The 24,934-nt window shown below is 38.9% G+C and overlaps 1 protein-coding gene across 2 annotated transcripts in view; it reads left to right on the forward strand.

Annotated features, from left to right (window-relative positions):
* LOC125450190 (nuclear receptor ROR-beta-like) overlaps positions 1 to 24,934 on the forward strand; it is a 69,426-nt gene that overhangs the window by 36,024 nt on the left and 8,468 nt on the right. For both annotated transcript variants that reach the window (XM_048526210.2, XM_048526209.2), the window contains exons 2-8: positions 1,979 to 2,064; positions 7,975 to 8,116; positions 10,420 to 10,833; positions 13,658 to 13,779; positions 15,317 to 15,449; positions 18,629 to 18,736; positions 21,179 to 21,289. In XM_048526210.2, the coding sequence (XP_048382167.1) occupies positions 1,979 to 2,064; positions 7,975 to 8,116; positions 10,420 to 10,833; positions 13,658 to 13,779; positions 15,317 to 15,449; positions 18,629 to 18,736; positions 21,179 to 21,289 (1,116 nt within the window). The remainder of the gene's footprint in view (positions 1 to 1,978; positions 2,065 to 7,974; positions 8,117 to 10,419; positions 10,834 to 13,657; positions 13,780 to 15,316; positions 15,450 to 18,628; positions 18,737 to 21,178; positions 21,290 to 24,934) is intronic.

The following is a 24,934-nucleotide window of genomic DNA, read 5'->3' on the forward strand; positions in this document are numbered from 1 at the left end:
GGTGTTAATGCAGTTGCTTAAAAGCAATCTAAAGAGAACAAGTGAACCTGAAAAAGTAGTCCTCTACCTCCAATGGCTGAAACCCAATGCCTCTGAACCCACATCTTCTCTTACTTCCTTTCCCTTTTCCTTTCACATCGCCACCAAGTATACAAACTCTGGCCTACACTTATGGTTCCACTACCATTAAATTGTTGATTATTGAATTTATCTCATCATGCCCCATGGCTAGTTAACTTTGTAAATAGTTCCATCCTCTCAGGTAGTGTATCCTTTCATTCAGAACCTCCATCAAACTGATAATAGGCTTGAAATTAGCAGCAACAACATTTTGTTACATTTTTCCTTGCCAATCTGAGACCACATGCAGAAACTGCACAGCTGTTGTTGCTCAGACTGGATTTATTTAGCTGAGCTGTCAATTAATGAATGGTCCAAGTCACTGGAGAAAAAGGAAGTATCTATATTGCATCTTTTCAACACTGTAATGGTATTCAAAAACCTGTGGCTTTCTATGAAGGTATTGTTACTCAGAAAATATAGGTAGAAAGAAAATCAACATGAATATATTCATTCCAGTGCAGTTTGATTCAGTTCATTTATTTTTGTTTAGTATGCACCACTACAGGTCGAGTAGGATTGGAATTGCTTGAGGAAGAGTGAACAACAAGAAATATTCAATACTCATTTGCCATGGTTGCTTCATGACTTGATGAGTGTTTTCAGATTTTCCCTTTATTCTTGAATTTCCAGCACTTGAGATGTTTTATTTATATTGCTAGACTCGTGATTGTCTTTATACTCAGCCACTTAGTATTGACCTCACTTCACTGTGTTACCATGCAAGCCCAATCTCAGTACAATATTGAGCCTGAGGCCATGGCCTAAAATTATTATTGACTTCAGTGTCCCCACTGTCCAAAAATCACATCAATAGGCAGTCTATAATTCGCATCTTGTTTATCAGTGTAGTTAAAAATATATTTCCTATTGAGATCATGCGGAATTTGCAAAATGCCTAGTGTATTTTACAATGTAAACTGTTAGAATTTCACTAAATAGGGAGTGTAAAAAAAATTACAAAGAACTATGTCAGGAATGAATAAAGCAAAAGCATATGACTTCTGATCATGCATCACTTCAATAATGCATAAGGGATATTTATATTCTCAAAACAAAACTGTCTTAGTTGAAAATATATTTGCTGTGGAAGTATTGAACTGGTTCTAACAAGAAACTGTGGTATTTGCTGAAATCTGTAACAACTATGTCATTATACTTGGGGCTTGCAGCCTTCTCAAATTTGAAGGGTTTTTAGTGTGGTGTTTTTTAAACAACGTGTTTGAATAAAAGGAAGTTCCATACTATACTTCCAAAATTTACTTTCCTTTCTATTTTCATAAGGCAAGATGTTTATCTTCAAATACAGCCAAGCTAAAGATGTGTAATAGCACTGTGATACTGCCACACAGTTTCCCTTGTTACCCATCTATGAACATTGTGGTTAAATTACATTTTCATAAATAAATTCTGCAGGCAAAAGAGAGGGGTTTTCATACACATTGGGCTTGTATTTCAAAGTTAATTTTAAAATGGATTCCAGTATGCATGCCAGGGTATCGGTACTTGCATGTAAATATAAGGGATGTATGGCTTAAGCTCATTCTGAGGCAATAGATTCATAAATGTTTCCTAACCTGTGGCATCTTTATTATACGTGGCCTGTAACTCTAAATTAGGGGCTAAGTAATTCAAAATTTGGTTTTTGAATGTCAGGAGAATAACAGTATTACAAGTTTGTGATCCCCAGATAAATGATTAAGTGTAATTTTCCTATGAACAATTGGAGATGAGAAAAATATTAATTCCTATTTAGAAAATGCTTAGCTTTTGTTTTGCTAGGATTGGAATTTGTTTGGAAGGAACTAAAAAATTATTAGCTAATTGATCTATTTTTATTTCTGATCTCTTGTTGCAGCCCAAATTGAAGTGATACCGTGTAAAATCTGTGGAGATAAATCTTCAGGAATCCACTATGGAGTCATCACTTGTGAAGGATGTAAAGTAAGTGAGGCTAAAGCACTTATTTTAATTCCTCCTAATTTATCATTTCTTCTTCCCTACCACTTCTCTGTTCAGTTATCTTAGTCAGGAGGGAGGAGCTCACCCATTGGAGCCTTAAAATAGATTTAAGGATTGGCTCATGTAACAGTTTTTTGAAAAGCCATCTAATATGATCCATCCTGTAGTTCTTTCTGAACATCTTTTTTAAATGGCTCTTTCTTAATTAGTTCCCACATCCCATTTATAAGCTACTGTGCTTTCTTTTTCCAACACTGTGTTCCCTAAAAACCTACCACACAAAAAAAATCTAAAATCTCCTTTATTATTATATAGTCATCTTCACTTCATAGTTTGGGATTGCAGAATAATATTTTCAAATTTACCTTAGCAAGGTATCTCATAATTTTAAGCATCTCTGAAAGAAAATCTCTTGTAATGCAAAATCTCACTTGTTTTGTAACTTCTTATTTTTGTGTCATTTGGAGTGAATTTGTTACAGACTCTACAATATTAGAACTGTGCCCTAACAAATGACATATATAAATGCAGTATTGCTTTTTTATGTTTGTACACTAGCACCTAAAGAGTCTGTGTTCTCAAATCAGCTTATCAACCCATCCTCCCACTTTTTGATTTTTTTTGTTGCTGAATTTAGTGTCTCTGTGCCCCTTCTTGCAGCATCAGGATGGGATGGCATGCTGAGGATGTCATTCATGCCTCAAGAGGCTATGAAGACAATAAAACCTGGCTAGTTGGTGTGCTGCCACTGTATCTGGGAAGAGGATGTGAAATCAGCGCAGTGGGGACACAGGCTAGCAGCAGATTTTGCCATTGCAATATGGAAACAGGAGGTGCATTTAGAAGGTTGAACTTCACAATAGGGAACGTCACCCTGCACTCTCCTGAAGTTGTTGCTACACGTCCTGATCATGTTATAAACTTCCTTCTTAATCTTGTTTCTTTTGTAGGATTTTATAAGTGATATTAATTTTGTGTTATTTGAAAGGAAAGACATGTCTGGTCCTATGAAATGGAACAGTATTTTCTTCCATTATTCATTGTGTTTCTTATGGAACAAAAACAATAGAGGCTTGATATAACATTTTGCATGATTTATAGACTGAAGTCAACAATCTGTGTTGACTTTCATTTTAAGCAAGCCCATTGTTCAGTTAGATTTATCTGAGACCAGTTGTGCTTATGACTGCTGAGGAGAAATTGCTCATCAGTGCCAAAATATAAGCAGTGCATTATGGAGACTTGCTTCTGCCTGGGAAAAAGCAACTGTTAGAATTAGTGTTCTGCATCTTTTTTCTCATTGCATTGCAAAGTATGAAAGCTGATTCGGCAACCTAACCACAAACCAAGATTCATACATTATTTTTGCTTACTTGTAGCTTGTGTACTTGGAATTTGCCAAGATTATTTGGCGATCTTCTGATCTGCTGCTAACTCTGATAATTATTTTAGGTTGCTGAGCTATAGCCCAAGGGAGGAAAACCTTAATTCATTTACAGTGAAAGAAGACCCAAGTCCAAAAGAAATACAGCTGGCTCACCAGAGAAAAGTACAATGCTAGAGTCATAGAAACATAGAGCCATACAATCATGCAGCATGGAAACAGACCCTTTGGTCCAACTCATCCATGCTGACCAAATTTCCTAATCTAAACTAATTAAATTTGCCTGTGCTTGGTCCATATCTCTATAAATCTTCCCTATTCCTAATCTACATACAAACCACCCCCTATGTGAAAAGCTTGCCCCTCAGGTCCCTTTTAAATCTTGCTCCGGTCACCTCAAAAATATGTTCCCTAGTTTTAAACTCCTCCACACTAGGGGAAAGACTTTTGCTATTCACCTTATCTATGCCCTTTATGATTTCATAAACCTCTATAAGGTCACCCCTCAACCTCCTACACTTCAGTGAAAAAAGTCACAGCCTATCCTTATAAGTAAAATGCTCCGACAACTTCCTGGTAAATCTTTTCTGATCCTTCACGAATTTAATAATATCCTTCCTGTAACAAGGTGACCAGAACTGTACATAATGCTCCAAAAGTGGCCTCACCAACATCCAGTACAACCTTAACATGACATTCCAAATCCTTCATTCAAAATACTCTTCAGATGGTTTTGAACTGTTAGGAAATACTTCTATAATTGGTAGCAGAAAAGTTTTGGGTGCTCAGTGTTTGTAAATTTCTGTTTAGTAATTAAGACTGTTAAACTGTTCGCCTCTGTGTGAATTGTCAGCTATGAATTAATCTTGACTACAATGTGAATATTTTTTATTCTGATCGTGTGCAAGGTTTTAGACAGGGTGAATGGAAGTCTCATTGAAGATAGTAATAATGAACAAGAAGAATTGATTTTCATTCATATAGCTTCTTCGTGGCTACGAGAGAGTTCACTGTGCTTGACAGTGGTTACTGCTGTAATGTAGGAAATCTGTCACAGTCAAGTAATCTGTTTTTGTAATATTGTTTGAAGGATAAAAATAAGTCAACACACCTTCACTACCCTTGGGTATGTCCTGTCCCGACTGCATGACAGACCCACAGAGGTGATGGCACAAAGATGTACAATTGGGATGAGGTTGCCATGGGAGCCCTCCAAATTGACTTTGGATACCATGACACTTGAAGGTATTGAGTCAAGTATGAGCCAGGAAGTGTTCTGTTGATCACTATTCACCACGCCCTTGCCTCTGCTGATGTATCTATACTACTCCACGTTGGACAGCACTTCGAGGAAACACCGAGGGTGAAAGGGCATAGAAGGCAGACTGATGAGCCAGGGTCAAGTTTCATCAAAACTTTGCAAATATAGACAAAACAGCTGAACTCCAAAGGTGACTGCCCTTGGCATTAAGGCAGCATTTGTCTATGTGTGGCATCAAGGAGCCTGAGCAAAACTGGAGTCAATAGGTATAAAAACAAAAACATTCTCCGCTGGTTGGAGTCATACCTAGCACAAAGGAACATTTTATTGGAAGCCAATCATCTTAGTTCCAGGACATCACTGCAAGAGTTCCTCAGGTAAATGTCTTAGACCCAACCAACTTCAGCTGCAAAAGCAGAAGTTGTTGGAAAAGCTCAGCAGGTCTGGCAGCGTCTGTGAAGAAAAGATCAGAGTTAACTTTTCGGGTCGAGTGACCCTTCCTCAGAACTTCAGCTGCTTTATCAATTATTTATTCTCCATCACAAGGTCAGAACTGGAGATATTTGCTGATGATTATATATGTTCAGTATTAATTGTGACTCATCAGATATCAAACCAGTCCATTTTTATATACAGCAAGACTTGCATGTCTTGTCAGTTTTGGGCTGGCAAGTGGTAAGTAACATTCATGGCAGAGAAATGCCAGTTATTCACTATCTCCAAGAGAGAATCTAGCCATTGCCCCCTGTCATTCACTGGCATTGCCATTGCTGAATTCTCCACTATCAACATTCTAGAGGGTACCATTGATCAGAAGCTGAAATTGTACAAGCAATATACAAGTCAGAGGCTAGGAATCCTGTCGCAATTAACTTGCCTCCTTTCTCCCGATGCCTGTCAAACATCTACAAGACACAAATCAGGAATCTGATGAAGTACTATCCATTTCTTTGGATGGCCGTAACATCAGTAACCTTCAAGAAGCTTGACAAGACCCCTCTCTGATGAAGGGTCGAGGCCCGAAACGTCAGCTTTTGAGCTCCTGAGATGCTGCTTGGCCTGCTGTGTTCATCCAGCTCCACACTTTGTTATCCAGGACAAAGCAGCATGCTTAACTGGCACCTGCGTGAGAGCACCAATACTTGTAAGCCACCCACCATCTGGTCTTGAAATGATATTTCTATTTCTTCACTGTTGCTGGATAATAGTCCTGGGATGCCCATTCTACCAGCACTGTGGGTGTTTCTATATCCCAAGGACAGCAGTGGTTCAAGAAGGCAGCTCATGACCACTTACTCCAGTTCAGTTAATGATGGGCAGTGAATGCTGGCCATTTCTTTGATGAATGATAATAAAAACAGGTATAGGATCTTTTACATCCACCTGAAAGAGCAATTGGGATTACTTTATTATCTCATTCGAATGAGAACACCTCTGACAATGCAGTGCTCCCTCAGTACTACACTGGATTGTTAGTCTTTTTATTTGTGTTCAGGTCCTGGAGAAGGACTTGAACCCATGATCTTCTAACTTGGAGGTTTGAGTGCTACCACAGTGTTGTGGATAACAAACAATGGGCCATTTTTGTTGGCAGAAATTCTCCAAAGTCATTCCATGTCCTTGTATCTTACAAGTGCCGCAAAATGTATTTTCTTCCATAGGCATGCTGCAGCCTTTTTCACCATACTTGAAAGTAATACAGAGCACTAACTACACTAACTAATGTTGGCATCGATGAATAATGATAAGAGAATGTAAACTGATAATAATTGAACTTCACAAATTCTTTTTTATTTAAAACTGACATTATTCATCTTTATAGCCAGAGTTCCTTGTGGGAAAGTATTTCTTTTTAATGCAATAGCCAGAATTTCACTTCGTTTTGAGATAGTGGGAACTCCCAATGCTGGAGAATCTGAGATAACAAGGCGTTGAGCTGGGTGAACACGGCAGGCCAAGCAGCATCAGAGGAGTGGGAAAGCTGATGTTTCAGGTCTGGACCCATCTTCAGAAATGGGGCCTGAGGAAGGGTCCAGACCAGAAACGTTAGCTTTCCTGCTCCTCTGATGCTTGGCCTGCTGTGTTCATCCAGCTCTACACTTTGTTATTTCGTTTCATTTTGATGTTTTCCACTGGCTACTCCAGTTCTGGCCTGGCCGGTCTCCCACCTATAAACCTCCATAAACTTGAGCATGTCTAAAACTCTGTCACCTTTAACTAAACTTGTTTCCAGTCTTATTCACAAAAATACCCTTTGCTCACTGACCTACTTTGAGTCCTGATCTGGCAACATCTGAATTTTAAAATTCTCGTTCCTGCTGTCAAAATTCAGTATATGGCCTCAACTTGCTCCAACCCTGCAACCTCTTTGTACCCTGCAACACTGTGATCTCTGGTTAGGAATAGCAGGATCAAAGCCTGAGCCAAGTGGTCTCTCACCTAAAAATAATGAGTCAAACTAGGGGTCCACATGAAGAGCAACGAGATAAAAATTTTCTTAAGGCAAGAATCATTTCTGCAGAAACACTGCACTGCAAAAGACAATGTGATGATTACAAACTGCTGATTATATCCTTAAAATGTTGCAAAGTACAATATAGTTAATTAGCTGTAGTCAACCTTGAATAAAAGGCCAATCCTCAAATAATACACCCCTACAAATTATCAAGCAGTTACTGAGAGAACAAAAGGACTTGCAGGAGGTGCTCTAAAACCATGGATATTCAATATGGAGAATGGACTGCTTTCAATGCACTAAACCCATATCCAATGTAAAACACAATGACAGCAGTTCAACTTCAGGTGACGGCACCAGCAGTTTTGTGAAATAAATGGGTTTTTTTTGGGATTGGGAGAATTCTTTCCTAAGAATTCAGGAAAACCTCTTTATTACTGATGCTTGCACAACTCCATCCGAGGGTAGAACAGTTTCTCTGCCACTGTGGATGGCGGGTATAGAAGCTACCCATTTTATTGAAAATGTTGACAGTGCATACAATGGTGATGTTGTGAACGAAGACAGCTGATCTCATTTCCTAAAGTGTTCAGAGTTTGCTGTCCTTTCACTGTGTGTTTACATTTTGATGAACAAGCAAAATTGAGCCACATGCTGTCATGAATTTGTGGTGATTATCTGTTATGAGGAGTGATAGTTTCTTGATCTGAAACTAGGAGTCTATGGAACTGCAGTATGCTAATCCAAAATAACACCAATAGTAACAACCTTAAGTTTTTTTTTTAAAATCAGGGCTTCTTCAGGAGAAGCCAACAAAATAATGCTGCATACTCCTGTCCTCGTCAGAGGAATTGCTTGATTGATCGGACCAATCGGAATCGTTGCCAACATTGCCGACTGCAGAAGTGTCTTACTCTTGGAATGTCACGTGACGGTAAGAAAGAAGATGGGAACTGGTTCAGCCAGTCTGTGTTTTCCTGCATTTGTTCGTAACTTAGGGGTGTGTGTGTGTGTGTGTGTGTGTGTGTGTGTGTGTGTGTGTGTGTGTGTGTGTGTGCACATGTGTATGATTTAAGAATTATCTACAGTTAGGAAATTGTAGATTGGTCTTGCTTCAGATAGTTTGTTAGTTTTTGGACCAGAAGCAGACTCCATTTCAAGCTGCCCAATAGATTCGCTCTGGAATAATTCACTGGCAGAAACTTCAGTGAGAACCTGGATCCATTCTAGCATTCATATTGGTTCAAGTTTTCCTGTGAGACAGGCAGATTTGGATTTTGGTCATATTGGGTTTGTATTCATCTCAATTTGCTGATATAATTTCAGTACATTGGACCCAATAAACCTATTCCTATCCAAACAATAAATTATATTCCAGTATTGAATTCCAAGGCATAAAACTAAACACCTCAGTTTCTTGTTTACCCTTCTTGATCCAGGCTTAATGTATTCCCTACAAATCTGTGTTTTTAATAATAGACACTTGAAGCCTATCCACCCACCAGTAGATTTCAGTGAGAGACAGCAACATTTCTGGAAGTTTATCCAATTTGACTTTTCTTCATTTCTCTAGATGCATGAGTGTTTGAATAGGTGACAGTCCAAAGATTTCTAAATTGGTTATTTTTATCTGTAATGTACAAAAACTCTAAGCATTGTTGCTATTAAAGGCTCTGCTGTCTAGGTTGTGTGGCTGTGCATTTCTAACGTTTGACTATTGTCAGGCTGCTGATGGAATGTTGATGTAGATCTGAAAAGTGGATTACATTTTAACACATTTTGATGCTTTGAATTGACTTTTAAACTCTCTGCTTAACTAAGCAGATTACTCTCACATTTTGGCAGTTTCAAATTTCTATCCACAGAAAGGATTTAGTAGGAGGTTTTATTAAATATTGGATTTTTAAATAGATTTTTGCAAATTGTAAAAGCAAACACCTAAATGAAAGGAAGTGAATGTGAGAGTGAAAGTTGTTTTGTCAAAACAAGAAGCAATTCTTTGCCTTAGTAATCAGAATCTGTAAAAGCAAATTTTACTACCAAATAGAAAGTGGGAAATCGGGGATTAAATGGTCTAGTTTCCACATTGCCACCCTGTTCACTTTTTAAGCTTGGAATTCTGAGGTTGCTCTGGACCTTCCGATGATCCAAGCCAATGAACTCTGACTTCTGATCAGCAATTCCTTGGGAAATGGGAACCCTCTGCAAATGTTTCTGACTGACCTAGAATTGGAGACTTTGGACAGGGATAGTTCCACTGTATCTACCTGAATAGTCAGCCAAGAAATGTTAGAGTGATGAAAGCCTGGCATCCAGGTAACTAGAGAACTGAACCCCACCTGACTCACCAGTGAATCAAGCTACCAGGCCGCAATAAACCCTGACTGCGTCTCCCCTAAGCACACCTGAATAATCCCCACAGCCTGAGAACCGTCCATTCAAACCACTTACCCAAATCATTCCTCACGCAACTGTCCACACGGCACATTACCAACCCTCCTATCTACTCATCCACTTACCTCATCCACCTCTCTACCCTACCATCTAACCAATCATTAATTCATTCACTCACCCAGTCACTAATTTATTATGTGGGATCTGCGTGTGTACACACACACAAACACACACACACGCGCGCGCGCCCCTTCACACACTCACCAAGTTTAAAAAATACTGCGCTGTTGGACTTCTTTAATGGATGTTGCACTCCATATTTCTGGTGAAGCTGGGCTTGGAGGGTCTGGCAAGAAAAGAAGAGCCAGGTGAACAGCAATGCAATCGTGATTGTCACTGTGCAAGATCCTGTCCATTACTGGAGCTGGGGAAAGTAATCATTATTCCCCGTAACTCACTGCACCTGAGCTGAAATGTTTGGGAGTGCCTGAAGTGAAAAGAAATTTAATATCTCCTGGATTGATATCATATTTATTTGTCCATTTCCATCCTAAAACACGATCAATTTTTCGTAGAGATTTTAGGTGATCAGATCGAGAGAAACAGTGTTGTCAAAATAATAAGCCGAAACAGAGGATTAAAAGTTAAAACTTTAAATTTTTAAATTTAAACTTTTAAATCTAAAAAAAATTGGCTGATTTCCAAACCTATTCTTTTCCTTTTAAACAAAAACATGTATCTCATTTATAGACCTAAAAAGGCTTTTTGAATCATAATCATATGTTTATACAACTGTTAATACAGGCAATCAGGCAGTCATCGTTTTCTCTTACTTTCCAATAGCTGTAAAGTTTGGTCGCATGTCCAAAAAGCAACGTGATAGCCTCTATGCAGAGGTACAAAAACATCAACAGCACCAGGAGCAGCTGGCATCGAAGGAAGATTCCGAGGGATTAGCACGAGTCTACACAAACAGCGTCAGTAGTGGACTCGGAGATCTGGATGACATCAGCAGCACTTTCTCAGACGGGCTCCTGTTTGACTTTCCACTGACCCCTGATGGAGGGAACAGTTTTTATAACTTTGATCTTTCAACCTCTGCTGAACCATCTCCAGATCAGTCTGCTATTGACATGAATGACATTAAGCATATTAAACAAGAGTCCATATATGAAATCATGTTGGAACCCAGTTTGTTCTCGTATCCTTCACCAGAGAGTGGGCAACTAGCCTCAGAAATCTCAATGGCAGAGATAGGTATGTATTGCTACTCTTTGTTAAGTCAGTATAGGAATTGTGCTAGAAATGTGTGCTGACGTCTACAATCCGACCCCACCACCCAAGACATTTTCCCATCCCCACCCCTGTCTGCTTTCTGGAGAAACCACTCTCTCCGTGACTCCCTTGTTCGCTCCACACTGCCCTCCAACCCCACCACACCCGGCACCTTCCCCTGCAACCGCAGGAAATGCTACACTTGTCCCCACACCTCCTCCCTCACCCCTATCCCAGGCCCCAAGATGACTTTCCACGTTAAGCAGAGGTTCACCTGCACATCTGCCAATGTGGTATACTGCATCCACTATACCCGGTGTGGCTTCCTCTACATTGGGGAAACCAAGCGGAGGCTTGGGGACCGCTTTGCAGAACACCTCCGCTCGGTTCACAATAAACAACTGCACCTCCCAGTCGCAAACCATTTCCACTCGCCCTCCCATTCTTTAGCTGACATGTCCATCATGGGCCTCCTGTAGTGCCACAATGATGCCACCCGAAGGTTGCAGGAACAGCAACTCATATTCCGCTTGGGAACCCTGCAGCCCAATGGTATCAATGTGGACTTCACCAGGTTCAAAATCTCCCCTTCCCCCACCACATCCCAAAACCAGCCCAGTTCGTCCCCTCCCCCCACTGCACCACACAACCAGCCCAGCTCTTCCCCTCCACCCACTGCATCCCAAAACCAGTCCAACCTGTCTCTGCCCCCCTAACCTGTTCTTCCTCTCACCCATCCCTTCCTCCCACCCCAAGCCGCACCTCCATCTCCTACCTACTAACCTCATCCCACCTCCTTGACCTGTCCGTCTTCCCTGGACTGACCTATCCCCTCCCTACCTCCCCACCTATACTCTCCTCCCCACCTATCTTCTTTTCTCTCCATCTTCGGTCCGCCTCCCCCTCTCTCCCTATTTATTCCAGAACCCTCACCCCATCCTCCTCCCTGATGAAGGGTCTAGGCCTGGAGCGTCAGCTTTTGTGCTCCTGAGATGCTGCTGGGCCTGCTGTGTTCATCCAGCCTCACATTTTATTATCTTGGATTCTCCAGCATCTGCAGTTCCTATTATCGCTGACAATCCTCTTACTCTGTTCACAAAATGACAAAATACAAAATAATTATAGCTGCGAAGTACCATTTGGCCCATCCTAATTCACCTATCCAGAGAGATCCTCAGTTTTCCCCGTTGCAGTCCTGCCGTGCTGTGAAATGATATGTTTTCCTTCAAATCATTTAACACACACTGCAATGATTCTGTTCAAATATTCATGTATGCCACTAATGACTTGAAACTCAGAGCCAATTCACAATCACAAGTTATGGAGTTGGGAAATTTATAATGGGCAATAATTTGTTGTCATGGTAATGTTGAAGCTGATGGCATTCTCTGTTACCTATTTATAAAGTGAAACTATAGCTTCAGGGTAGGAGCAGGTGCACAATTAACTACTAGAAACCAGAAGTTGCTATTCATCATTCCATAATTATATTTGCTTGATTATATGTAGTTCATTTGACATTTTCAAGCTCACAAAAATTATGCCCACTAAGTTTCTGTAAGTGATCAGGGTGCAGTAAGGAAAGAGGGAATCTGGGACCTGAGTGAACAGGAAAAGCACCAGGATACCTGTTTAACCAATGAATATATATAAACGCATGAAGAACTGGAAGGGAGCGTAACTACTGTGTCAAAAAAATACAAAAGAGAGGAAAAGAAAGATTAGATTAATGGAGGAGAATAAAGTAGAAAGGGAAAATGAGAAAAAAAATCACATATTTGAAATTGACACATAGAGAGTGATGGGAATCTGGAATTCATTGCTGTAAGTGTGGTAGATACAGAAACCCTCGTAACAGCATGTAAAATAATTAGATAAGCACTTGCCATGTCAAGGCAGACTAGGCTATGGGCCAGGTCCTAGGAAATTGGATTAGAGTAGTTAGGTGCTTTTTTTTAAACTGGCATAGACTTGATGGGCTGAAGGGCCTTTTTCTCCGTCATAGACCTTCATGACTCCATGACATTTTAAAAATTCTCCTGCAAAGTTCAAAACCTGAATGAAAGTGACTTTTTGCATCTAGTGGATAGTTCTCAGTTCACAATGCCTGATAACAAATGATTATCATGTCATTAAAGAGGTATTTTTGCTACTTTTTACCAACGTTACATATCTATGGTGGATTTCATTAGTGACTGTCTGGCAAATGTAGCAATTTCATGCTCTTTAATGCAGAACGTAATGTAGAAGCAAATGTCAAAGCTAACAACAGATGGATGCAACTCCAATAGCAAAATTGGAGCCTGCACCTTGCCTTATTTAAACAGATGTGAGTGCCATTGACATTACTATTGCTTTGAGAGCAAGTTCTGGACCATTTTACAATGTTTTATTTGTCTCTTTTCTCTCCTTTTACAATTCAGTGTTTCTTTCCTTCTTCCTCTTTTTTATATTTATCTTCCTTTGCCTGATTTGATATCGAATTCCTAATACTTAATTACATTGCCACCCAAAGGAATCGATCCTTTACCAATCACATAATATCCAGATTCTGTGGCCATGCAGTTAGTAGCTTGGATTTCCAACTTTGTGGGCAAATCCTTTGGAGTTTAGCGGCAAGTATAACGAACAGTAAATATCATGTGATGCCCCATATGTCCCCATTGGATAGCAATCTAAATAAGGGCTTGGAAATGCTTTATTTTGGCTTTGTAATTAGAATCTGTTTGGATTAAATGAACAAGTATTACTGGCTGTGAGTCAGTGCTTTGTATCATCCTTTTAAAACCTGTGTAATCTTCTCCAGATCGGATAGCACAGAATGTGGTGGAATCACATTCAGAGACTTGCCAGTACACAGCTGAGGAGTTGAAGCAGCTAGCCTGGCAGCCATATACACAAGAAGAAATCAGAAACTTTCAAAACAAGGTACTGATCGAATTACTTTGAGTGACCTTCAGCAATTGTATAAATAATGATTGAAAAAGTAAAAGATCTTCACATATTAAAAAAACAAAATTTTATTAAAGTAACATTTTCATTCATTCAACATTAAAATAGTTGTGAAAAAATATTTTATACCAGGCTGAGATTATAGACACAAACAGCAAGAACGCAAATTCCACTGAGATTATATTTCTAATTTTAACCCTTGATAGCAATCTACAGTCATTAAGTTATAAACTTTCATTGCTTAGTCTTGACTATTGAAGTATGTTGCTGACTGATCTCCCACATCCTATCTTCCCTAAACATAAGGTCATTGAAAACTCAGCTGATTGTAACTTACTTCTCACCAAGTCCCATTCACCTATTGCCCCTTACTACACTGGTTCCTTGTCAAGGAGCATCATAATTTTAAAATTCTCATCTACATTTTCAGATTTCATGCACCTTCCTATTTCTGTAACTTTCTCTAATCAATGCAACCCCCCTCCACCCCCTACCAATTCTTTGAGATATCTGCAATTCTGTATAAGAGGAGAGAGATTTAAAACAGACATGAGGAACATCTTCTGTGTAATGAACTTCCTGAGGAAGTGGTGAATTTGGGCACAATTACAATGCTTAAAATGCATTTGGATAAGTACATGAATAGCAATATTAGGAGCAATATGGGCCAGGAGCAGGCAGATGACACTAGTTTAGCTTGGGATTATGTTTGGAATGGATTGGTTGGACTGAACAGCCTGTTTCCTTGCTGTATGACTCTAAAACTCAAGTTTTCGCCTCTTTTGAAATCCTAATTTTAGTTGCTCCATCATTAGCTGGAAGCACGGGAGTACCTTCCCTACTCTGTTGGCCTCTCTTGCATTTCCTCCTTTAAGATACTCCTTATAATTTGCCACTTTGTCTGAATTTCTCATCAGTGACCTCAAGACTCTTTTATGTGTCTAGGTCTCATATTTTATAATGCTGCTTCAAAGACCCTGGGGACTCTTTCTGTTATGTTAAAGGCAGTGTACAAATATAAGTAGTTTTTGTTGCTTTCTCATTACATTAATGAGAAATTTCTGCCTCAGCATTGCATTGTAATAATTGGGGTTGCTTAAATGTTTGTTGAGTGCTGTGCCCATTAGAGCACAGGCACGAAAACTCCATATCTCGAGTCACTAAAATCAGAAGCATGTTGTTTAAGGTTCCCATATAAGCGAAATGAGAATTGGGCTCCACTGCAACTGTTCTGTTGACATAGAACAAATCAGAGTTTTGATGTAATATTTTCCAGGAATTGCTGTTTTGCTGCTGCAGAATATCACCTCAATCATCACAAGAAACTTTATTTATTTGTATCAATTGTATATTAATTTATAAGAATTGCCTAATTGTAGAAAAAATTATAGAGATAAATAAAAAAAACTATTGATCCTAACCAGTCAGTATTACTTGTCAGGTTCAAACACTGCAGTTTAGACCAGTGATGTCTTTTGTACAATACCTTGACTTTGATCCTGTGTTTGAACAGTCCTGTGAGGCCATGTGGCAACAGTGTGCAATCCAAGTGACAAATGCAATCCAGTACGTGGTGGAATTTGCCAAACGAATTAGTGGATTCATGGACCTGTGTCAGAATGATCAGATTATACTCCTTAAAGCAGGTACAGATCACACCTCATTCTAACAAAAGTAGCAAAAACATTGTCTAAGTAGATTTGAACACTGGAACAGTAGCAGGTATGCTTTTTATAAGATTGTGACAAATAGAAAGACACAGCAAAAATACCAGCGTTAAAGCAGCAGTAAAGCTGAAGGCCTGATTCAGACTATGAATTCTAACCCTGTAATGTCACCTCTTGGCCCTGTCTTGAATCCAAGGGGATTTTAATTTTTTTAGGGCTGCAAAACAGTGAATGTTGGAGCATTCTCAGCTATGGATTGACAGAGGGGTACGTCTATGAATATGCTGCCCCAGGTTTTAACCAACCATAGACATGCTGTCCTGTTTTTAAAGGATTGGAAAGAGAACAAATTCTATAAGGGAGGTAATTAAGTACAGGCTAAACAGGATATTCAGTCCTAAATAAGTCAAAATATGAAATTAGACATAAATACTTTTCTTGACAGTGGAGTTATTTAAAGACTGCAGTATTATATTTAAATCAAAATACTGCAAATGTTTGAAAATCTGAAATAAAAATAGAAAGTACGGTTCCAAAACATTAGTTACAGTCAATTCTATCCAGCATTGGGCAAGGTTTTCAATGGATCCTTCATCAGAACAGTCCAGACTCACTGAAGAGAATTTCAGAAGTGACAAATAGTGAAAAAGGAAAACAATATGTGTGAGAGAGAAAAGGAAGCAGTTTTCATGTTGTTTAGGGCTGCTGTTAGCTGTACTGCTAAAGGCGAATGAAAAGTTAGCGTTCAAGGTTGTGCTAGAACAGTTCAATGGCTCTGTCTAGCAAGGGCTCTGTAAAGTCCTTCAGGAAGCCCTAGGAGCTGTGTACAGCTCGGAAGAAGGCAGTGTACGTTAATACTCCAGTACAACACAGAGTGGGGTAGGTAGCCCACAAGTGGAATTTGTTTCACGCATGATTGGAGCTCAGGGAGATAGAGCCAGTACCAGCTTGGTGAAATGTGCTGTTTGTGAAAATAAGTAAGTGGGGAAGTACAATTTCCTCAAATCCAGAGTCTAGCAGACCCAGGAAAGAAAGGTGGACAACCAGAACATGTGCAGTTGTTGAGGCAGTCCATGAGAAAACCACTTCTCAGGAAGTTTCAAGGTCAGGTCATCAAAAGTGAAGAATTGTAATCTTTTGTGAAATTTTAATGAGATTTGGTAACCCAAAGTGCCACTGTGTCTTAGAAATGGTTGGTTGATGGAGATCTATTTGTTCACATTTACTATTCAGTGTATTCTTTAAGACAGTCAACCATCATTTGTCAGTTATCCATATTTGTCTAATGTTAAATTTGGGCTGCTAGAATAATAGTCATATATATCTTTGCATAGTGTATTTTTTTTGTCAATTATATTTCCGTGTTTGAGAAAGTTTGATTTGTAGTAAATTAGCTCATGTTTCTTGACAAAAGAAATCTGGCTAGATTGTTTCTAACATAAAACCAGATAAAGCTTAAAACCTAAAAATTGACCATATCACCAAACTTGTTAAACTTTAAAGATAAAAACTGAAAACCTGCAGATGCTGTAAATAGTGTTACAATAGAGGCTGAAAGAGTGCACCGATTCCTTTCTGGTCCCACTCCTCCACTGGTCACAACAAATTTTAAGTTTAACAAAAACAAAGTTGGTGAAAAAGCCCAGCAGGTCTGGCAGCATCTGTGAAGGAAAAAATAGAGTTAATGTTTCGGGTCCAGGGACCCTTCCTCAGAACAGTTCTGAGGAAGGGTCGCCAGACCCGAAACATTAACTCTGATTTTTCCTTCACAGATGCTGCCAGACCTGCTGGGCTTTCCCAGTAACTTTGTTTTTAAAATTTGTTGTGACCAGTGGAGGAGTGGGACCAGAAAGGAATCGGTGCACTCTTTCAACCTCTATTGTAACACTGTATTGCAAAACAGCCAGAAGTGAACACGCCAGTATAATAAATCAATTTGATTCCAGGGACAAGATATAAATATCTAGTCTGTAAGAATGTATTACTGTCTTTGGAAAATTGCCTGGAAGTTCTTAAGTGAATCATCATAAAAACTGATAATACTTTCTATATTAACATTGAATTTTTAAAATGGAAGAAACAGCATTAGAATGCTTCAAACAGTTCACAGAAATTATTACAATGTTAGATATGGCAACACGATTAGGTTTGAATTAACCCTCCATTTCAGAGCTGAAGTTATTTTTGTTACAAAATAAATTGCACGTGTGAAACACAAACAATAAAGAAAAAATTGATGGATTTATGACCTGGTCTGGATAGAGTAAACTTGCTACTAAAAGGTGGATGTGAAGGCCAAGTTATGAATGAACTGTTTACAAATCAGGAATATTGAAACAGATGAATATATCGTTTATAACTGATCTTAAAATCTTAGCGCATTCATGCGGTTGTTTTTGTACCGTCTATATATTCAGATATTATTTCTTGCTTTGCAAATACTTAATCCAGTTCCACTTTTAAATATATTTGATATCTGCTTCAATAACTGCTTGTGATAAAGCTGTTCTTAAAAACTTTCTCAATTTTCACCTGAATTCTTTTTGTGATGACCTTGTGTCTCAGTCCTCCTGTTCATTTTACTTTTGTCAACTTTTCCACTGCAGTTTCCTCTGAAGATTTCTAAATGGTGGATGTTTAATATCATCCTTCATCATTTAATCCCACATTCCTCTTCCTTTGTGAAAACAGAGACAAATTGGAAGATTTATTTTTTACCAACACACAAAATGGAAAGCTCACAGGATTGGAAGGAATGCAGATCTCATCATTGCCAACTCCACCCCAATTCCCATCCAAGCACTACTCTGTAAGTTAGAGAGTAAAGTCAGGCTGAGTGTAAATCCAATATTTCATCTAAGTGGGCAAATTAAGTTAAAATTACTCCCAAAATTGACCACTTCTGCCATCCCCATTTGTTGAGTGCACATTATTTTTAATTAACCTTTTATCTTGGGTATGCTTCTAAGTAGCATCTTGCCCTTTTATGTTCAAGATTATCAAATTTCTAATTCAGTTTTGCTCTCTTATTTTAAAGATTCTTTTTGAAATGCCAATTTGAAATCGATGAATTCTAACTACACATTGAAATTTCTGTTCGATATTAAAATGTGTTAAAATATAAGATTAAAATGGAATTTTCTGTTTTTATTTTCTAGGTTGCCTAGAGGTCTTATTGGTTCGAATGTGCCGAGCATATAACCCTTTGAATAATACAATTTTTTTTGAAGGAAAATATGGAGACACACAGATCTTCAAATCATTGGGTAAGATTTAATTAACATGTAGATAAGGAGGCATCACAGTAAATGCAATTAGCCTATAAGTTTGACAGTGCTGAATTGACACCTAAGTTTCCCAAAGAGTCCAAGCACGGAATTAGGAAAGCAAGAAGGGGCATTAAATGACCTTGGTAGTTAAATTTAAAGAGAATCCCAAGGCATTCTACACATACATTAAAAACAAGAGGATAACAAGGGAGAAGGTAGGATCACCCAAAGATAAAGGAGGGAATTTGAGCTTGGAGTCCGAGGATGTGGTGAGATCCTAAATGAATACTTGGTGTCAGTATTCACTCAGTAGAAGCATGTGGAGGATAGTGAGATTAGAGTGGAACATGCTAGTATGTTAAAACATTTTGAGATCAAGAAAGAAGTGGTGTTGGATCTTTGAAGAGCATTAAGGTGGATAAATCACTAAGCCTGATGGTGTCTACCCCAGGTTGTTGAGTTAGGCAAGAGAGGTGATTGCTGGGGCCTTGACCATGATCCTTGTATCCTCACTAGCCACTGGAGAGATCCCAGAGGACTGGCGAGTAACTACTTGTTGTTCCTCTGTTCGTGAAGACAAATATGGATAATCTGGGAAACTGTAGACCGGTGAGTCCCACATCAGTGCATGGGAAGATTTTGGAAAGAATTCTTAGGTATAGGATTTATGCACATTTGGAAAAGCACAGCCTAATTAGGGACATTCAACATGGCTTTGTGTGGGGCAGGTCATGTCTTACTAACTTGATTGAATTTTTCAAGGTGACGATGAAGGTGATTGCTAAGGATAAAGCAGTGGATGATGTTTACATGGATTTTAGTAAGGCTTTCAACAAGGTCCCTCATGGTACGTTCGTCCAGAAACTTAAGATGCATGGGATTCACAGTGACCTGGCTGCTTGGATTCAGAATTGAGGCAGAGAGTAGTGGTGGAAGGGAGTTTTTCTGGCTGGAAGTCCTTGCCAATGGTGTTCCACAGGGATCTGTACTGAGTCCTTTGCTGCTTGTGATATATATAAATAACTTTGATGAAAATGTAGACGAATGGGTTATTAAGTTTGCAGATGATACAAACTATGGAGTTGTGGATTGCGTAGAAGGTTGCCAAAGGATATGGACAGTTGCAGATATGGATGGAGAAATGGCAGATGGAGTTTGTTCTGGGTAAATGTGAGTTGCTGCAGTTTGGGAGATCAAATTTTAAGGAAAAGTATGCAGTTAATGGCAGGACCCTTAACAGCATTAATGTACAGAGGGATCTTGGGGTTCTGGTCCATAGTCACCTGAAAGTGGCCACACAAGTAGATAGGGTGGGAAAGAAGGCCAATGGCATGCTTGCCTTTATTGGCCAGGGAATTGAGTTCAAGAGCCAGGATGTCATGTTGCTGCTTTATAAGATTTTGGTTAGGCCGCATTTAAGATTATTTCACTCAATTCTGGTCACCACATTGCAGGAAGGATGTGGTGGAGGCTTTGGAGAGGGTGCAGAAGAGGTTTATCAGGATGCTTGCCTGGATTACAGGGAATGAGCTATAAGGAGAGGCTAAAAAAAACTCGGATTGTTTTCTCTGAAGACAGACTTGATAGAAGTCTCTAAAATTATGGGATGTATAGATAGGGTTAACAGTTAAAATCTTTTCCCCAGCGTTGAAATGTCTAATACTAGGAGGTATGCATTTAAGGTGAGAGGGAAAGATTTCAAAGGACATGTGTGAGGTAGGTTTTTAACACCAAGTGTTAGGGGTCTGGAACGCGCTACCTGGGGTGGTGTTGGAGGCAGATTTGATAGGGGCGCTTAAGGGACTTGTAGACAAGCACACAAGTATGCAAGGAATGAAGGAATGTGGACCAAGGGCAGTTTAATTTGGTGTCATGTTGGCACAACATTGTGGGCCAAGGGCCCATTCCTTTGCTATACTGTTCCTAGTTCAATGTTCTTTCCCAAATAGAGATCAGTAAGTGCGCTCATTACAAGCTAGGACTCTTTCATCAGCCATATTAGTATAAGCATAGAAATATGGTCAAACTTTAGATTTGGATTTCCATTTTAGCACTGCAGTAATAAGGCCAATTTCCCAGCTTTGACTCCAAGTGAAGAAATTCTGCCTCAGCTTTGAACATATTTAATGTCTCAACTTCAACAGTCCTCTATAGTAAAGAATGTTACAGATTCACTAACCTCTGGGAGAAGAAGTGAAGAAAAAAGAGACCACTGCAGACTATGGAAGTTGAGGATGTAAATCTATCCTAAAAGATTTTGAAATTAAGGCATTTCTCAAGTGCTACTTTTAAGACATTCAGTTTAGGTATTACAGAAATAATATACTCTTGCCGCTGTTTTATGATGATGATAATGACAAATTTTATCTCCATTACCAGTAATCAGTTTTTGCAGATGATTTTGCAGCTGTATTTATCGAGCTGATATTTCCTCTTTAGGTTGTGATGATTTGATCAACATTGTGTTTGACTTGGCAAAAAGCCTGTGCTGCCTGCATTTGACAGAGGAAGAGATTGCATTATTCACAGCTGGCATCTTGTTATCACCAGGTATATAAAATATGGATCTTAAAGCATTAAGTTGGAAAATACAAAAACTGTATGCGATGTAGGAGCAGAAGTAGGCCGTACGGCCCGTCAAATCTGCCATGTCATTCAATGAGATCATGCCTGATCTGATAATCTTCAATTCGATTTACCTCCATTATCCGACGATTCCCTTAATGATCAGAAATCTGTCTGCCTCAGCTTTGAAAATATTTAATGACTCCACCTCAACAGCCCTCTACAGTAAGGAATTTTACGGATTCACCACCCTGAGAAAAAAAAATTCTTCCTCATTTCCATCTCAAATGAGTGCCCCCTTACTCTGAGATTATACATTCTGGACCTAGAAGCTGAAACAGCCTCTCCATACAGATTGGGAAATCCAGTCAGCATGAACGAGTTGGACCAAAGGGTCTGTTTCTGTGTTGTATAATTCTGACCTATTCTGTGAAGCCACCTAAGAATTTAAATGTATTGACTTTCAGTGTGTGTAGTCTGGTGATGTCTGTCATTCTAAAATGGTGCCTTTTCCATAATTCCTCCCTTGATACATCTTCACCTAAGCAGTGGAGCTGAACTGTTTCCTGAACAATTGCAGCAGAATTCAGTTTTAAATTCTTTAAAGTAGAAAGCCGAATATAAACATCTTGGAATGTATAAATGAGAAATATTTGCCATATTATTGAATCTCTAAATTGTTAGACAGTAAAATTGCTATCAATCCAGAACTTGACTTGTCATTCCAAGGGAGTCAGCTGCCTTTACAGGGAGACACTGCAAACCTTTAAAAAAGATTGCAGGATCCCTTGCCCTGTTTGCAGCCTCCCAATTTTCACCAGTGTGGATTGATGTAGGTCACAATCCTTCACCCTGTACTCCTGAACTACATGGTTTAAGAACAGGATTAGGCATCTCCTAGTCCCTTACAATTTTTTGGTGAGAGACAAGCTCTTCAAGGCTCATACCCCTCCAAGGTGTTATGAATCATCACGTAGATGAGGAAACTTTTTGGAGGAACATATAATGAGGCTTGGCCAAGAGCCCAAGACATTTCTTTATGTTTCAAAATACCTGCACCCAACAGAAAACATTGCTTGATTGACAGCTGGTACTTTTTGATTGCACAATATTTATTTTATATAAAATAAAGGTATCCATAGGATGGTAGCTTCTTTTGTTGAAACTTTAAAGGCCTGAATGGCTGGTACTTGCATAGGGCCACAGTAGAATTGTTTTTTTTTAAATAAAGTTTTAATGAAGGACTAGGTTTCATAAATCTGTAATAGGTTGGCACTGAGGGTATAAACGTTCATGTAGAGTCGGTGGTGAAATTAGTTAGCATGGAAGACCCCATGAGGTTGACAGGGTAGGAAGCAAGTAGCTACGGAGGATATGAGTGGTCAAGTGATTTTGAAAAAAAGTAGTTAATCTTTTTTGGGGGAATTAGCTAAAGGAGGAATGTTGGCTAGGATATTGTGATAACTCCTTCACTTTTAGGAATGCTAAGGAGATATTTTCAAAGACAGGCGAGGACTTTGTTTAATGTGAGAACATGCAAAGTGAGTAAAGAGTAAGCCACTTGGCCCTTCAAACCTGCTCTGCCATTCAGTACGATCATGATTGATCTGATATTAACCTCATTCTACATTCCTGAATATCCCTGATCGTTCATTCTCTTGGTAATCAAGAATCTTCCTACCTCTGCCTTAAAAATATTTTTAAGATTTTACATCCACTGCCTTTGGGGAAGGGTAGTCCAAATACTCTCAACCATCCGACAGAAAATGTTTCCTCACCTCTGTCTTAAATGGGAAACCTCTTATTTTTAAACGATGACTCCTAGTTGTAGATTCCCCCACAAGAGAAAATATCCTCATGATATTCACCCATTCAAATCCTCTCAGAATCTTATATATTTCAATTAAGTCACCGACAACTCTTCTAAACACCAGAGGACACAGGTCTAGCCTAGCTAGCCTTACTTTGTAATAATACGCACCATTCCATCAGCTTTTGTGATTACTTGCTGTACTGCATATTAACCTTTTGTGATTAATGCATTGGGACACACAGATCTATCTGCATCTCAGAACTCTTCAACTCCTCACTGTTTAGATAATATGCTCCTTTTGTATTCTTTCTATAAAAATGGACAATCTCACACATTTTCACAGTGTCCTCAACTTGCCTGATCTTTGCCCACTTACCTAACCTATCCATATTCCTGTTTAGGCACCTTTATATCCTCTTCACAACTTGATTTCCCACCTATTTTTTATGTAATCTGCAAACGTAGCCACTATACCTTCAGTGCCTTCATCCAAATCATTTATATAAAATTGTGTAGAATTGAAGCCCCAGCACTGACCTTTGTGGCACATCACTCATGCCAATCTTATTCCTCCCCTCTGCTTCCTGTTAGCTAGCAAATCTCCTATCCACACCAATATGTTCCTCTGTGCACCATGAGGTTTTGTTTTCACAAAAACTAATAGTGCGGCACTTAGCAAATGTCTTCTGGAGTGTCTAAGTTCAGTACATCCATTTGTTCCCCTTTTATCTACAGCATTAGTTACTTCTTCAAAGTATTCCAGTAAACCAGTTAAACATGACTTTGAAGCAGTAACTGGTAAAACCTGAAAAATAATTATTTATTCCACATAAATAAATAAGGATTTAAGAGCTGGTAAAAGAATTAACTTAATGCACAACAATGCTTAGTTTCTACAAGTTTTTTGAGGTGTGCTGCCTGTGTTATATATATTTTGATGAGTAGCCATCAAATTTGCCATGCAATAAACCAGAAAGAGGCTTCATAAACTGCCATTCCATTGAATCAATTTTAATTCTCAGGTATTGGCACAAAATCAATGGTATTGGGATGGCCTATATCATACATAGCGCATGATATTTCATTCCACTGACTAAAGGAATTGGTTGCATGAACTGTTGTCATGACAATGATGGACTGTCTTTGTCTACTCCAATACTCCAGTTAACAAACATACGGTTTAGAATGGGAATAATATAACTGCTTAACCCTCAAAATTACCCAACACATATGCATGCACACATCAGATAAAGAAGAAAAGATGGATATCTCGCTGCAGAAATTCACTTTGTGTGTGGGGTGGGGGGAAACATGTTTGGCCAATAATTGCTAGTCCTTGATCTGATGTTCAAACATGCATAAACAGGTAACTAAACATGTGTAGTTGTTTCTGGAGTCTTAGCATACATATCTTGCTCATTAAACGCAGTATTGAGAAGACATTTAGTTGTTTTTCAATCTGTTTCACACTGGATTCACAGCAGTGATGATTTAAAAACAGGAAAAAGGTGAGCTGGGCTGCCTTTCATCAAAAGGTTTTTTCCCCTGACTGAAAACAAAAAATATTTCGAAGCAAAATCTTGTCTAAACAGGACAGCCATAAAAAAACCTGGGTAGCTTCAGTCTGAGAAGTGAGTCCGAGCAATTATGTAATTTCACAGACATCTCTTCTTTTTTAAATAAATGTCCTAATGTGTCCTTTTCACTGACCACTTTTTTAAAAAACCATCAATCGAGGTATCTTCACAGAAACTAAAATTAAATTTAATATTTTCATAGTCCTTCAAAACCCAAGTCCTCAAAAAGAAATCACATAT

The sequence above is a fragment of the Stegostoma tigrinum genome, chromosome 30, assembly GCF_030684315.1.
Source record: "Stegostoma tigrinum isolate sSteTig4 chromosome 30, sSteTig4.hap1, whole genome shotgun sequence".
Lineage (NCBI taxonomy): Eukaryota > Metazoa > Chordata > Chondrichthyes > Orectolobiformes > Stegostomatidae > Stegostoma > Stegostoma tigrinum.